This window comes from Carassius gibelio, chromosome A3 (assembly GCF_023724105.1).
Source record: "Carassius gibelio isolate Cgi1373 ecotype wild population from Czech Republic chromosome A3, carGib1.2-hapl.c, whole genome shotgun sequence".
Taxonomy (NCBI): domain Eukaryota; kingdom Metazoa; phylum Chordata; class Actinopteri; order Cypriniformes; family Cyprinidae; genus Carassius; species Carassius gibelio.
In genome coordinates this window covers 7,977,793-7,994,073 of record NC_068373.1, presented here as the reverse complement: position 1 = coordinate 7,994,073, position 16,281 = coordinate 7,977,793, and the positions used below count along the sequence as shown (strand labels likewise).

The window sequence follows — 16,281 nt, the reverse complement described above, 5'->3', positions numbered from 1 at the left end:
TAGACCAATCTACTTAGAGTGTAAACTAAACGAGTCAATTCACATCGGCATGCAATTATTTCATCCAGCTGCCGCTGATGACAGCATGAGCATTTCAAACTGCACTTTCCATGTCAAGCATTTCCTAAATAACTATTTTCTCTAAGAGGGCTTTCACACTGGCAGTTTAGTGCGGAACGGGGCACAGTTCGCATGAAAAACCACTAATGTGAACTCTGTCATCGGACCCTGGTGCGCACTGGGGTGCCGAACCCGAGACTACCTGGAGAAGGTGGTCTGAGTTCGGTTGCTCCCGAAATGTGGCGCAGTTCGCGTGAATGTTCAAGCAACACCGACTTGGGTTCGCACTTAAGTAAAGTAAAGTAAAGTATCCCACGCATGCGTAACACTGTCAATATCATTGTTTCCTCAACACCCGAGAGAGCAGAGGTTGGTTCCACACACTCCTAAAAGTCAAAAATAACCAAAAAATGACAACTATGCTCAGTCGCGTTGTGTTCTCCAGACGCTTTCCATGTGCGTAAGGTGACTGCAGAAACACCCGTGGGTTTGATACAACTATTGAGTGTGAAAGCAGACCAATGCTGCGGGCAGCGAAGGGAACAATCGTGCTCGGGCTCCTACCGCAGCAAATGAGCCCAGTGTAAAAGCCCTCTAAAAGAGCTCAATGGGTGGAACTTTGTAAAGATGATGGATCGTCCTTATAAGGATGTCGTTTCACCCGTGCTTTTCTGGGTGCGGTCGTTATCTGGCACCGGGTGATGGTCACGATCACTACCTGGGCATTTAACACACTGAGGTGGTTGCCACTTTGTGGGATGGTGGCAAAGCCTGATATTCTGTTCTGACCAATTGCGTTGCTTGGGCAAAGGCTTAACAGATAGCGTACAATTTCAGAAAAGAACTCCAGAAAGCAGTCTTCGTAACTTTAGTGACTTTACTGGTGATTGTTCTTCTCACTTCTTTTATGTAAAACTACAAACAAGAATAAATATGTATGAACATTATGTACACCTTTACATACACATCCAGTTAACAATACAGTTCGGTTTTGTACATGCCAAGAAATTATAATCAAATGAGATTCTATACAAACAGAAGAGAAATTAGCAGTATGCTAAAACAAAGTATCGAACCAATGATGCAAATCATATCTGTATATAACAAATACAACAATACTACTGATCTACACTTTACTTTAATCTACACAACACTTAAAGCACTATTTAGTATAAAACTTAGCACTTACAGACATATATTTCCAAGGTTTTAACGATGGAATCAATAGCCCATAGGAACTGTATGAACGTTCTTCCCGACTGCATTCACTGAGAGAAACCGAAAGTAAACGGCAAACAAAGTGCAGTACCTTAAATGTCCAGTAGGAGGCGGAAAAGAAACACTTCTAGACATAAGTAACAGCACACTCCCCGCCTGGTATAATAAATTATTATACCATTATGGATCCTTCTGTGACGTCCCAGGCAGGAGTAGTACTACTTCAGAGACAGGCCTTAGGTATACCTTAGCAGATCCTTCTCTAACTATCTTTACCTCCACCTTCCTCACATTATCATCACTGCTGGGTATGGTTTTCACAATGAGTCCAATTGGCCACTCACTACGTTTCACTTTGGAATCTTTAAGCAAGACAACATCACCTTCCTCGAGGTTCCGTCTTTTCTCAGTCCATTTCCTCCGTACTTGCAATGTTGCAAGATAGTCTCTCCTCCAAGCTTTCCAAAAAGCATCCGCCAGACACTGAACTTGTCGCCATTCTTTCTTGTAGAGGTCCTTAATGTCAAAGTCCCCAAGAGGTGCTGGTACAGTGCTAGCCTTTTGATTGAGGAGCATGGCAGGGGACAGAACTTCCAATGTGTCTGGATCAGAAGAAATAGGAAGTAAAGGTCTAGCATTCATTATTGCCATGACTTCGGACATGAGAGTAGTCAAAACCTCATGGGTAAGACGGGAAAGGCCGGTTTTTAGCAGCAATGCATCCAGAATATTCCGTGCTATGTGGATCATTCTTTCCCAAGCTCCCCCCATATGGGAAGAGTGGGGAGCATTAAATGTCCATACGCAACCTTGCTCCTGCAAGTAACCTTTTAGTTCTGGATCATCTGCATTGATTTTCAGTTCTCGACAGGCTCCGATGAAATTTGTTCCTCTGTCGGATCTGAAGTGTTTGACTGGTCCGCGAACTGCCAAAAACCGTCTGAGGGCATTAATGAAGCTTGAGGTTGACATGGACTCAATGACTTCCAAATGAACAGCCCTTGTACTTAAGCAAGAGAAAATGACAACCCATCTTTTACTTTCAGCACTGCCACCCCTAGTGCGGCGTGATATTATGTTCCATGGCCCAAAAACATCCAGACCCACATGAGTGAATGGAGGATCCACTTTCACTCTGTCCATAGGTAAATCTGACATTCTCTGTTCTTCGAGTCTACCTCTTAACTTCCTACAGAGAACGCATTGATGAATCACACGGTTGATTAGTTTAGTTCCTTTTACAATCCAGAGACCTGCTGAACGTACTGCACCGGCAGTTAGATGTCGTCCTTGATGTGCCACTCGATCATGGTAGTATCTGACCAACAACGTGGCTACGTGTTGACTTGCTGGAATTATTAGTGGGTGTTTTTCCTGTTCAGACAGTTCTGCTGATTGTAAGCGACCTCCCACTCGAATAAGTCCTTCAGTGTCTACAAAGGGAGATAGTCTCTTCAGAGCACTTTGCTGTGAGATTTCTTCACCTTTCTCCAAACTCTTGAATTCATCTTTATAGTGCTCTTGCTGCACACATTTAATAATAGAAGTCTTTGCTTGTGTGCGCTCAGACTGGAGACATTTATTGCACCAATGCCATCCTTCGCAATCCCCGGTATTTCTGTCTTGAGAAAATGATTTTGCAACATGGCCCAGCATGGCTATACTTCTTACAAGAGATCTCCACTCAGAGAAGCGTTCGAATCTGTGTGATCCCAGAGACTGTTCTGTTGTCTGCGTGGCAAAGGTTACTACATGTGGGCGAATGTCCTGATCCTTCTCTGGCTCTACAAGCTCAAATGATTCATTTTCAGGAGTTTCCCTGAGAATAGGGTGATGGAGGAATCCTGGACCATAGAACCAATTAGTTTGAGGTAGGATAGCTGCTGGAATGAATCTGGTGCCGAGATCTGCCGGATTGAGGTCTGAATCAATGTGATGCCACTGTTCTGGCTTTGTGGAATGTCTAATTTGGGCCACTCGATTAGCAACATACACATAGAATCGCCGGGAAGTATTGTAGATGTATCCTAAAACGATTCTACTGTCTGTGTAGAACTTTACTGCAGTTAGATCCACATCCAGCTCTTCTTTAATCAATCCTGCCAGCTCGACAGCAAGAACTGCCGCACACAACTCTAGACGTGGCACTGTGTGAGCAGGGTATGGTGCCAACTTTGATTTGGCCATAACAAACCCAATGTGACACTGACCGTCTGTAGTTACAACCCTCAGGTAGGCAACCGCTGCTATGGCTAATGTAGAGGCATCAGCAAAAATGATTATCTCTCTCTTGGAAGTGTTGGAAATCGAGACTGGAACATAGGGTCTGTGAATCTGGACTTCCTTGAGATCTGCTAATGAATCTGTCCATGCTTTCCACTGGGCTTCTTTATCAGATGGGAGTGGCGTGTCCCAGTCAAACTGCTCTGATGACAGCTCTCTTACTAAGGCCTTACCCTGCATGGTGACAGGTGCAACAAATCCCAAAGGATCATAGAGACTGTTAACTGTTGAAAGTATGCCCCGTCGTGTGAATGGTTTAACTACTGTAGACACCTGAAAAGTGAAACAGTCAGTCTCTAAGTTCCAGCTCAACCCTAAACTTCTTTGGAGAGGAAGAGGATCGACACTCAAATCCAGATCCTTCAGGTCATTTGCTCTTTCAGATGGAGGGAATGCTTCCATTACTTGATGGCTGTTTGATGAAATCTTGTGAAGCTTGATGTTTGACTCAGCTAACATGTTTTTGGTGTTTTTCAGTAGACTGATGGCTTCAGCGGCACTGGATACAGAGATCAGGCCGTCGTCCACATAAAAATTTTTATGGACAAAGTGCTTGGCTTCTCTTCCATGCTCGTCTTCTCCAAACTCAGCTGCTCGTCTCATCCCAAAGATTGCCACAGCTGGCGACGGGCTGTTACCGAAAACATGAACTGTCATTCGGTACTCTGTGATTTCTTTGGATAGGTCATTATCCTTGAACCACAGAAACCTCAGAAAGTTTTGGTGATCTTCCCTGACCTTGAAGCAGTAAAACATCTGTTCTACATCAGCTGTAACTGCAATCTGCTCCCTACGAAATCGCATCAAGACCCCCAGGAGCTTGTTGTTTAGATCTGGTCCACGAAGAAGAATGCTATTCAACGAGACGCCTTCATACTGTGCACTAGAATCAAAGACGACCCTAATCTTCCCAGGTTTCAGAGGGTGGTACACACCAAATATTGGTAAATACCAGCATTCTTCATCAGGCTGCAGTGGGGGAGCTATTTCTGCATGTTGGTTGATGAACAAGTTTCGCATAAACTCCACAAAGTGTTTGGCCATCTCGGGTTTCCTTTGTAAGGTGCGCTGGAGGACATTAAGACGTTTCATTGCCTGGTCTCGGTTGTTCGGCAGTGGGCTGCGAGGTAAACGGAATGGTAAGGGAGCTACCCAGTGGTTTGACTCATCCATGTACATTTCTCTGTTCATAACCTCAAGGAAGATGTTATCCTCAACAGACAGTGAAAGCTTATCATCCTCAGGAGTCCTCTGAAAGACGTTATCACCCAGGTGATCCGTGAAACAGCTTGAGACAGGACAGCAGAATTGGTATTGATCATTTGGAGTACCAAACTGTTCTTTGATCTGAATTCCTTTTGAGCAGGGTGTGAAAAAAGATGTCCGTCCATTTTGCCATATGTTTGTTCTGAAAACATTTGCAGTCTCGGATTTGTGTACTCCTCCCATACAAACCTCTCCCACAATGACCCAGCCTAAGTCAAGACGCTGAGCATATGGCAGGTTACCAGGTCCATTACACTGTTCTCGAACCTTATGCACACTTAGAATGTCCCTTCCAAAAAGAAGAAGAATGGGAGCGTTTGCATCATAAGGTGGTATTTTGTCAGCCATTGGCTTGAGATGAGAGAAGTATTGTGCAACTGCAGGAGTAGGAATTTCGTCGCGATCTTCCGGCAACATGTTGCATTCTAAGAGTGTGGGAAGTGACACTTGAGTTTTCCCATCCAGTGAACTAACAATGAAATTATCTGCTCTTCTTCCCATTGTCTTTGTTGTGCCTGCACATGTACGAAGAGTATAGGGAAAAGAATCTCCATTGATCCCAAACAGCTCGAAAAAGTCAGACTTTGCTAGAGACCGGTTACTCTGGTCATCCAGAACAACATACATCCTCTTAGCCTTTCCAGGGGAGTTAGATGGGTAAACATCCACCAAACAGATTTTTGAGCATGATCTAGGTCTAAGAGCTTTGCCACAGATTTCTGTGCACTTAGAAGTAACCTCAGATAATATATCACCTTCAGGCTCCCCGCCCTGCTCTTGCTGTGTTACTGGAGATTCCACTGCCCATGGAGCTGATCCTGGGTGCATTGCAGAGACATGGCGATCACTGTTACACTCTCTACATTTAACAGCTGCTGCACATTCCTTTGCTATGTGTTTAGTGGAATTGCAACACCTGAAGCAGATAGACTGCTCTTTGAGGTACATTTTTCTTTCATCCAGGGGTTTTCCTCTAAACCCACGGCACTTTGACAACGGATGTGGCTTATTGTGAATTGGACATTGTTTACCAGGATCTGGAGGTTGATTGGCTTTAGAATTAGGAACTGTGGTTAGCACTTCAGTTTTCCTCACTGACACAGGTATTTTGTTGCTTACCCGTGGAAATTTCTCCTGTTTGAGATAGCACTGCATAGATAGCAAAAAACTGGGATCATTTCTTATTCTTGCTTGGTCGCAAATGAATTTGACAAAGAAGCCAAATGGGGGAAATGCGACACGATAATCCTCTTTATATTTAGCACCATGAGTGATCCATCTTTCCTGTAGATTAAAGGGAAGTTTCTCAATGATGGGATTTACTCCCCTAGCAGTGTCAAGAATTGCTAATCCAGGTAAATGTCCGCCTGACTTTGCAGATTCCAGTTCCATAAGCATGTCTCCTAACTCTCTGAGTCTTTGTCCATCCCTGTTAGAAATCTTTGGAAACTCTTCCAGTTTTCTCAACAGCGCATTCTCAATTACTTCTGGGCAACCATAACACTCTTCCAATCGCTGCCAAAGCATACGGACACCTGCTATAGGAAAATGTGCATAAACCGATCTGATCCGTTTGGCTTGCATTGATGACTCTGGGCCGAGCCATTTTGTAAGAAGGTCGAGCTCTTCTCTGGCTGTTAGTCCAAGGTCTTTTGTGACATCTTGGAAAGATGATTTCCAAGCCCAGTAGTTCTCAGGATGATCATCGAACTTCACAAGACCAGAACTCACCATCTCTTTTCTTACCATGTAGTTTGCTAAATCAGATGTATATGGTAGGCTAAACATGGGAGCTTTAATGCTGGGAGCTGGAGATGTTTGAAAAGCAGAGAGATGTCCATGATCTCTCTGGTTATCCATTGTCTCCTGTTTTATTTTTAATCCCTCCATTCCATAAGGTTGATATACATGTGGAGATGTTACTGTTGCTTCACACAGAAGAGGTTCAGCATTCTTTAAGGATGACTGTAGAATCGGAGTACCAGAATACTGCTGCTGATTTTGTTCCACTGCATGCTTCTGAACATACTCCTTAGTACGCTGAGTACGAACTGAGTGTGTCTCATGGTCCAATTCCGCTATATTTCCTTCCTCAATGTCAGCTGCTGCTTCATAAATTGCCGCTTCAGCGGATGCTGCAGTCGCTTCTTTATGAGATTGTAGCAAGTATAGATCTGCTTCTACTTCTGCTTTTTTCCTCATCATAGCTGCTTCTCTTTCTGCATACGAAGCTTTAGCTCGAGCTGCTTCTGCTTTAGCTCTCGCCCGAGTCGCTGCCGCACTGGCTGATGACCGACTTGATCTTTGTGATGATTTCCAGCTAGAAGCTTGTGATCTAATCTCAAAGGCCTGAGAGGTTTCTTTCTCATCACAGTGTGACTCCATACTTGCTGCTGAAGAGATGTGCAATGCAATGTAACAATGGTCGTGTAATTCCGCTGTTTTAACCCGCTGTGTCAATGTCTTTTTACTATTCTGTTCTGACCAATTGCGTTGCTTGGGCAAAGGCTTAACAGATAGCGTACAATTTCAGAAAAGAACTCCAGAAAGCAGTCTTCGTAACTTTAGTGACTTTACTGGTGATTGTTCTTCTCACTTCTTTTATGTAAAACTACAAACAAGAATAAATATGTATGAACATTATGTACACCTTTACATACACATCCAGTTAACAATACAGTTCGGTTTTGTACATGCCAAGAAATTATAATCAAATGAGATTCTATACAAACAGAAGAGAAATTAGCAGTATGCTAAAACAAAGTATCGAACCAATGATGCAAATCATATCTGTATATAACAAATACAACAATACTACTGATCTACACTTTACTTTAATCTACACAACACTTAAAGCACTATTTAGTATAAAACTTAGCACTTACAGACATATATTTCCAAGGTTTTAACGATGGAATCAATAGCCCATAGGAACTGTATGAACGTTCTTCCCGACTGCATTCACTGAGAGAAACCGAAAGTAAACGGCAAACAAAATGCAGTACCTTAAATGTCCAGTAGGAGGCGGAAAAGAAACACTTCTAGACATAAGTAACAGCACACCTGAATCGGATCCAGAGATGACAACTATGCTTTCCCAGCCACCGAGAGGATAGGGCTCGAGTGGAGACCTCCATCTGGTGCCTTTCTTCATGGAAGTGCATGATGAGCTCACCGGGTCATGGGCGGCACCTTTTACTGCCAGAAACCAGCCAGTTGGGCTCCTCCTTTCTCACCACCCTCGTTGGTGGTGCAGCGAAGGGGTATTCAGCGATTCGCCCAGTATAGCGGTCGGTAGCAATGCAATTGTGTCCTAATTCCACCTCCTCCTGGAGGAGAGACCCGATGCTTCCTGGGCTTGTAGGCATTCGCGGGGGAAGCTGCTTCCGCCTTACAGACTATGGCATTCCTACGGGTCCCCCAGGCCAAGGCACTCTTCTGTGTCATCCACGCCACAAGGATAACAAATCTTTCTTGAGAAAGTTCTGTGCACCTCTGTCAATGACTTCTGTAAGGCAGGCATACACTCTGCGATTTCAGCAAAATTTTTGTTAAATACCATCTCTCACTGTACGAGCAAATCACATGAGATGTCAGGCCAAGTCTCAGGATTTATGTGTTCACACTATACAGTCCATTCATCGAGCTGCAACTTGACTGCTCATACTATACGTGCAAAATAAAGACTTGAGACTTTCCGAAACTTATACGAACCCTGAGTGTCTTTGGCATGCAAGTACTCATCATACACATTTTTTTTATTTTTACTTTGGCCATGTTTAGCATGAGAATCCAACTCTTTAGAAATGCAAATAAGTCAGAGTGTATGAAATACCATTAGGCATTCTATTTCAATTGTATATAATATTTCATAATATCACTGTATTTTTTTTTTTTTACTTTTATTAAATAAATGCAACCTCTGTAAACACGAGACTTACTTCAACAACACAAAAAATCTGGAGGGCCACTGTCCTGCAGATTTCAGCTTGAACCCTTGTGGGATGGTGGCAAAGCCTGAATCGGATCCAGAGATGACAACTATGCTTTCCCAGCCACCGAGAGGATAGGGACTTGAGACCCCCCACCTGGAAATGTGTAGCCTCCATCGCTTCCGTCCAAGCCACATGCCATGTCATCATGGTATCAGGAGAAGGCTAATCCCCTCCAGTTACTGTCACGGTTGGTAAACCGTGATTTCGGGGTGTTTGCACTTTGTGGTGAAATCTGTGTGTTTCGTGTCTGCACTGATTACCTTTTGGGCGTCTCCGTTAATTGTCATCAGCAGCAGCTGTCACTCATTACTCATCCACTATATATTGGCTTGTCTCACGTCTTGTGTTTGTGAGATCGTTGTTTCATGTTTGATGTGGTTACCCAGTTCGTCTGGCTTTAGTGTTGTATGCGTTGGATGTCTGTGTTTTCCCAGAACCTCATCCACTCTCCGCACGTTCACTCAGCCATGGACACTTACCTTCGGCTCTATTCCCCGCAGTTCCCGTGCCATCCTCTCTTGCTGCCTACTCACCGTCGTCATCCGGACTACTCACCTTCTCTCCCCCATCATCTGGATTCCTCACCTCCTCACCACCACGACGGAGTGTCGTCTTCTTAGCCTCTTTGTTTATTTGTGTCTTTGTATTCCTCTCAGCCCATTAAAACTGTTAACTCGCATCTGCTTCCAGACTTTCCTTAATCCACCGTCACAGTTACCCACTGTACATTGCATGTCAAAAGAGGCACAGCAAAGTTGAAATTCCGCCCAAGTAAGAATTAGACTAAAATTTCATACAGTGTATAACTGGCCTAAAAGGAATGAAGCATGTTGACAGGCGTGCTCTTTTTCTCGCTCTGGTTGCTGTGTGTGCTCATCCGGGAGACGTGCGAGTATGAGGAATTCCCTCCTTTATGATGTCATGAAGGGCCATACTTTCCGAAACTTATACGAACCCTGAGTGTCTTTGGCATGCAAGTACTCATCATACACATTTTTTTATTTTTACTTTGGCCGTGTTTAGCATGAGAATCCAACTCTTTAGAAATGCAAATAAGTCAGAGTGTATGAAATACCATTAGGCATTCTATTTCAATTGTAAATAATATTTCATAATATCACTGTATTTTTTTTTTTTACTTTTATTAAATAAATGCAACCTCTGTAAACACGAGACTTACTTCAACAACACAAAAAATCTGGAGGGCCACTGTCCTGCAGATTTCAGCTCGAACCCTAATCAAACACACCTGTACAAGCTAATCAAGGTCTAAGGGTTACTAAAAGCAGCAGGAAGGTGAGTTTTAATCAAGGTTGGAGCTAAACTCTGCAGGACTGTTGCTCTCCAGGACCGACGTTGGCCACTTCTGATATAGACCTACAGTGGGTATAGAAAAGGATCAGCCCCCTTTAAAATAATCACATTTTGATGCTTTGCAGCCTAAAGAAAGATACAGTTTTTGTTAAACCCAGTTGTATTTACAGTTGTATCCACCATGTCGAAAAAAAAAAAAAAAAAAAAAAAAAACTGAATCACTGAGTTGGAAAAAGGAAACCAACAAAGTTTCTGCACTAATACACTTTCACACAATCTAGTGTGATCTTGCTTCTTTCACATTGTGTTACATACTAAAACCTGGGTAAATACAATCTGAAGTAGGCTACATGTGTCTTGTTTCATGTTTCACACTGCTAATAGTTTATCATGGGTTAGTTGTTATTCCTAGTGTATGTAGACAGGGTTCAAGATATCACACTGCGCATTTGCAAACCCTGGGTTAACACACTTGTTTGCATATTTATGAGGTTAATAACATTTACAAATGCTGCATGTGGTGAGTATGCAACCTGTTTTAATAAATGCTCATGGAAATGTCACCCCATAAATTATTCTGGCTGTATTAAGTCTTCTGAAATACACCACAAATGGTCAAGTCAAGTCAAGTAACCTTTATTTATATATCGCTTTAAACAAAAAAAATATGGCATCAAAGTAACTGAACAACATTCATCAGGAAAACAGTGTGTCAGTAATGCAAAATGACAGTTAAAAGCAGTTCATCTTTGAATCCAGTGATGTCATCTCAGTTCAGTTTAATTAGTATCTGTGCAATCATTTGCAATCAATTCAACGATATCGCTGTAGATGAAGTGACCCCAACTAAGCAAGCCAGAGGCGACAGCGGCAAGGAACCAAATTGTGCAGGATTGTGCAGAAGAATCAGCTGTTTCCTGTGGTCTTGTCCCGGTGGTCGTCTGAGACAAGGTCTTTACAGGGGATCTGTATCTGGGGCTCTAGTTGTCCTGGTCTCCGCTGTCTTTCAGGGATGTAGAGGTCCTTTCTAGGTGCTGATCCACCATCTGGTCTGGATACGTACTGGATCCGGGGGACTGCAGTGACCCTCTGATCTGGATACAGACTGGATCTGGTGGCTATGGTGACCTCGGAACAAGAGAGTAACAGACTAATATTAGCGTAGATGCCATTCTTCTAATGATGTAGCAAGTACATTTGGTGTTATGGGAAGTACTCCTGGTTCCAGTTTACCTAATCAATGCAGCCTAAAAATCCTTTAACGGATTTGGATATTAGAAGCATATTAATGTGTGATGTGTAAGCCAGGTTAAAGAGATGGGTCTTTAATCTAGATTTAAACTGCAAGAGTGTGTCTGCCTCCCGGACAATGTTAGGTAGGTTATTCCAGAGTTTAGGCGCCAAATAGGAAAAGGATCTGCCGCCCACAGTTGATTTTGACATTCTAGGTATTTTTGAGAGTTTTGAGAACGCAGTGGACGTGGGGGATTATAGTGTAACAAGAGCTCATTCAAATACCGAGGTGCTTAACCATTCAGGGCTTTATAAGTAATAAGCAAAATTTTAAAATGTATGCATTGTTTGATAGGGAGCCAGTGCAGTGTTGACAGGACTGGGCTAATATGGTCATACTTCCTGGTTCTAGTAAGAACTCTTGCTGCTGCAAGACTAGTCTATAATTAAATAGTTCTTTGGGGTCAAGTTGTGGTTTTTCGATGAGAGGCTTAAAACAAACAGCCAGTTTGAAGGTTTTGGGGACATATCCTAATGACAATGAGAAATTAATAATAGTCAAAGGAGGATCTATGAATTCTGGAAGCTGAATGGTTACAATTTTATTCCTAATAGTATCTATTTTAGAAGTAAATAATAGATGTCTCTTTATCACTTCAGTTAATGTTACTCTGTTATATGTCTTTGTTGAGCATTATTGAGGTAAACACTTATGAGTGGTTTGTCTGTTGCTAAACATGACCACATGATGCACCTTAGGCATGGAAAGGCACCAAGACATTATACAATGTTTTATCTGAGACAATTTAATATCAAGTAGTCAAGCGTATTGACAATAGCAGCTGCTCTGTGTTGGAGCACATTTTGATATAATGCCCTTAACATCTCCCAGCCTCTTAAATCGCTGAAAGCCGAGAGCATCTGGAGGGAAGGTTAGGTTATGGTGTGCCTTTTGTCTCTTGTCCTCTGGTACTTTTGCTTGAATAAAGGCCTGTGTTAAGTGCTGAACATAGAAGCAATTCTTTGGAGCCTCACACACTTCCTCTGGGGTAACTCTACATGAGGGGGGAGTCCTTGACCCAATTACAAAGAACACATTTGATATTTGCTGGATCATAGCAGAACCTACATGAGTGTTTGTCAAATTATATGCAGTGCAGGTGGGTGAATCCCTTGATACCGATAATGAATTATTAATTTTAAAGTGTTTGTTGTACTACTTTTATGCTGATACATTTAACACTGTAAAGCTGCTTTGACACAACCAGTATTGAATAAAGCTCTATACACCTATAAAGATGACTTGATTTGACTTGAATGATGTGAAAAGTCATTTTTTTACATCTTGACTAACATTTAAAAATGTTTTTGCACTGCATGGTACAGCACGGTATGGCTCAGTATGTTTCACTTTTGGGGGAGTACAGTACCTGGTCCCTGGTACTTATTTAGTACTAGCTCGGATGAGCAATAAATAAATAAATAAATAAATAACGTCACTGAGACCAATGGGAATTACAAAAAGAAAAAAATAAAGCTACTCATTATTAAAATGTTTTGGTGCTGTATTATAATTTATAAAGTTTTTATGCATTTTTAGTAGTGTTTGTTGTACTATCTAATTTGTGACCATTGTTTTACAGTAGCATTTTACAATAAGAATAATTAAGAATACAATATGAAAATAATTTTATGGTGTAGGACGGACACATTTGTAGAAAAGGGCTGTTTTTTCATTTAACAGAGATGTTTAAATAATATTAATATTAATCACGGGAAAAAAAAGTTTATTTAATTGTCAGGGTCAGACTGAGGGTTAATTAAAATGAATGAAAATAAACAGTTGCTGGTGCAAAAACCTTGACTAACATTTTAATTGGATCTCAGAGAAAAAAAATAATAAATCAAAAATGTATGATATGACCCTCTTAATTGGGTTCCCACTCTCTCTTGAAATGTATTCATTTAAAAAAAATTAGCTCTACCCTGAGGTCATGTTTTAGCAAGAAAATGTATCTTTATAAATTGAGTTCAGCATCTGTCCCTGTAGCACAATCAAAAAGAAGATTGAAAAAACCATTGACGTAGAGAGCAGATGTTTTATGAGTCACCTGGTGACCGATTCTGACAAACAGGAGTAAATTATAATATCATTACATAATATGATGATACTGAAGAGTATTAATAATGTAAAGTACTACTTCACTGGAATTATTTTAATTAATTCAAGTTTTCGAAAAAATAAATAACTAAATAATAATAATAATAATACTAATAATAATAATAACATACCAGCAGGTAATTAGCTTTATATTATTTTAAAGAAATTGTGTGAACAAAAAAATGTTATTAATTTTTTAAGAATTATTTCAAACTCGAACTAAAAACAAAAATAAATACATAAATTGCATACATTATTTCTATCCATTTGGATTACAGAGTTTTAACATAAAACATTGAAGTCAATGGCCGCCATCAACTCTTTGTTTATGTTAAAACTGTGCAGTCCAAATAAATGGCAATTTTATATGCATTTTAGACACATATACCACACATACCATTAAAACTTATATTTATGCCTAAATATATATTTTTAGAGTGTACCTAGTAACCTTTCCTTCCAAATTTACAATTGACACCAAGCTTATATAGAGCTGAAGAGTTCATGTTTATGTTTCAGTAGGTTCAGCTCCAATATAAAGCTAACACCAAATAAGTTACATCATTTCTACCTTCACAAACTGCTGTCAGGAACAGTTAGGAACAGATATAATCATTTGCAGACTTAAAATGGTAATGGGGAAACTTTTTGTTCTTGCCTCAGGGACAGCAAACACCTCTCAAGTGTTTCTGTTGTCTCCCGCATATCAAGAAGACATCGTTTGAAAAGAGTTTTTAAAGCCGGGACAGTGAGATCTTCAAAGGCGCAGATCAGTCAATGAGCAGCCCTTGTAGATATTTCGCACAACTTTTAGAATGTTTCAGTGCTGGATGAAGAAATGAATGAGATGAATAATTCATCTAGTGTGGAAGGTAGTACGCATTCATCTCAGGCGTTCTTGATAAACAAGTTTTAAATGATGTCTGATGTGGAGGTCTGAATGTCAGGCTGCAGACAAAGGCCTTCCAGACTAATTCAGCTCAACTCCACTTTCTTCTCATCCTCTAGTCAAAAAGGCTACGGATGACCCTCTTACAAGTGATAATATGTTAGGAATGTATATTTTGTCTAAAAAAAAGTTTAAACTTGACCACTGCTGTTAACAGTTCATTTAATCAGTGACCTGAACTTTAGGGCACGCTGACATTTGGCCTCAGAACTGGAGTCTGGATGTATTTAAATAAAGTGTGTATGAAGTTACACTTAAAAACTTCTTAAGTTTTATAATATCTTAAGATGAAAATGAAAGATGTTATCTTAACTTTAAGAACGATCATAGAGCTGGAGCAGATTTTCAGTAAATAACTACTTGCATTTCATAAAATTTGACTTGAATTAGTGTAGACGTTCTTTTGAATCCGATATGATGCTTTTGCATCTGCCAATTATCAAGGAGTCTAAGCCCAGGCATTTATAGAGATTTAGAGCATTATTACCTATGAATACCTCTTTATCTCAGTTTGTCGGTGTTGGCTCTGAAGATACACACTGGCTTTCTCTTGTGCGTCAGGCAGCATACATGAATAGAGGAGACGACTCGTGAGTAATGAACAGAAGAAATGGACCATATGACACTGTCATTCTGTTTGATATGTAATTCATCCACTGTCATACATGAGATGCTGTATTTAGACTGCAGCTTTCTAAAGACCGACGCTTTGTGGTGATATCTGCACATCAGGATGATGGCTCACAGCAGGCTGGATTTGTCTTTCAAATACTGAAGGAGTTGCTATAAGAGGCCGGTAGTTTCTTATTCACAGACTCTTCATGGCCAATTACAATTAGACGTCTATGCTTAACTATATCAAGTGCATTCCATCATTAGCTATGTTTCCATCACCCTGTTTTTATGCACATTATTAAGCATCTCATCATACCTGAGTGTTGGAGACTCTCGAGGTGGTTTTTGACTTGAGATGGAAATGCATTTAGTGAATAAATTCCTCCATGCGCATCAAACAATTACATGTGAATTTGCGCGATAGAATGGCTTACCTTGACTAACTAGCAGACTGATCTTGTTGCAGATGTCTGAAATATTTTTATGGTCCTTCTGAAATGTCTGAGCAAAGTTTGTAGTCAAAGTATTTCTATATTATTGTCTCCCAGAACAATGACAGCATTTATTGTGTTTTGTCTGCTAGTAATTAATTATATATGAAAATTATTATATTCAGTAGCTTTATACTTTTCTCTGTGATACTTAGTGCCAGTTCATCAGGAAGTGACGATTTTGTTTTCTTTGACTCGTTGGAGCTTATTTGCAAACGTTTTATGCGATATTCCAATATTGCGATATTCTGTGCATTAATTAAATTCACAACTTTGGATGGATACCTGGCTAATGACATATGGAAGATGCATTTATCTAAAGTGACTTTAATTGCAGTCAAGATATGCATTTCATGCATTTTCTGGGAATAAAACCCATGAAATTGATGTTGCTAGCACCTTACACACACACGCACACACGCAAGCACGCAAGCACACACACACGCACGCATGATTCAAAGGGATAGTTCACCCCCCCAAAAAAATTTATTTTATTATCATTAATATAGTTCCAAACGTATAAGATGTTTGTACATCTTCGGAGCACAATCTGAGAGCTTTCTGACCCTTCATAGACAGCAAGGCAACTGACACATTCAAGGCCCGGAAAGGTAGTAAAGACATTGTTAAAATATTCCATGTGACATCAGTGGTTCAGTCTTAATTTTATGAAGCTACAAGAATACTTTTTGCGTG

The 16,281-nt window shown here is 40.7% G+C and overlaps 1 protein-coding gene across 1 annotated transcript; it reads right to left on the bottom strand.

Annotated features, from left to right (window-relative positions):
• Positions 1-746: 746 nt before the first annotated feature.
• On the bottom strand, positions 747-5,820 carry LOC127940462 (uncharacterized). Its single transcript, XM_052536140.1, has 2 exons — positions 1,250-5,820; positions 747-975 (listed from the first exon to the last, which is right to left on the bottom strand). The coding sequence occupies exon 1, from the start codon at positions 5,773-5,775 to the stop codon at positions 1,459-1,461; it is 4,317 nt and encodes a 1,438-aa protein (XP_052392100.1). The 5' UTR covers positions 5,776-5,820; the 3' UTR covers positions 747-975; positions 1,250-1,458.
• Between the last annotated feature and the right edge of the window lie 10,461 nt (positions 5,821-16,281).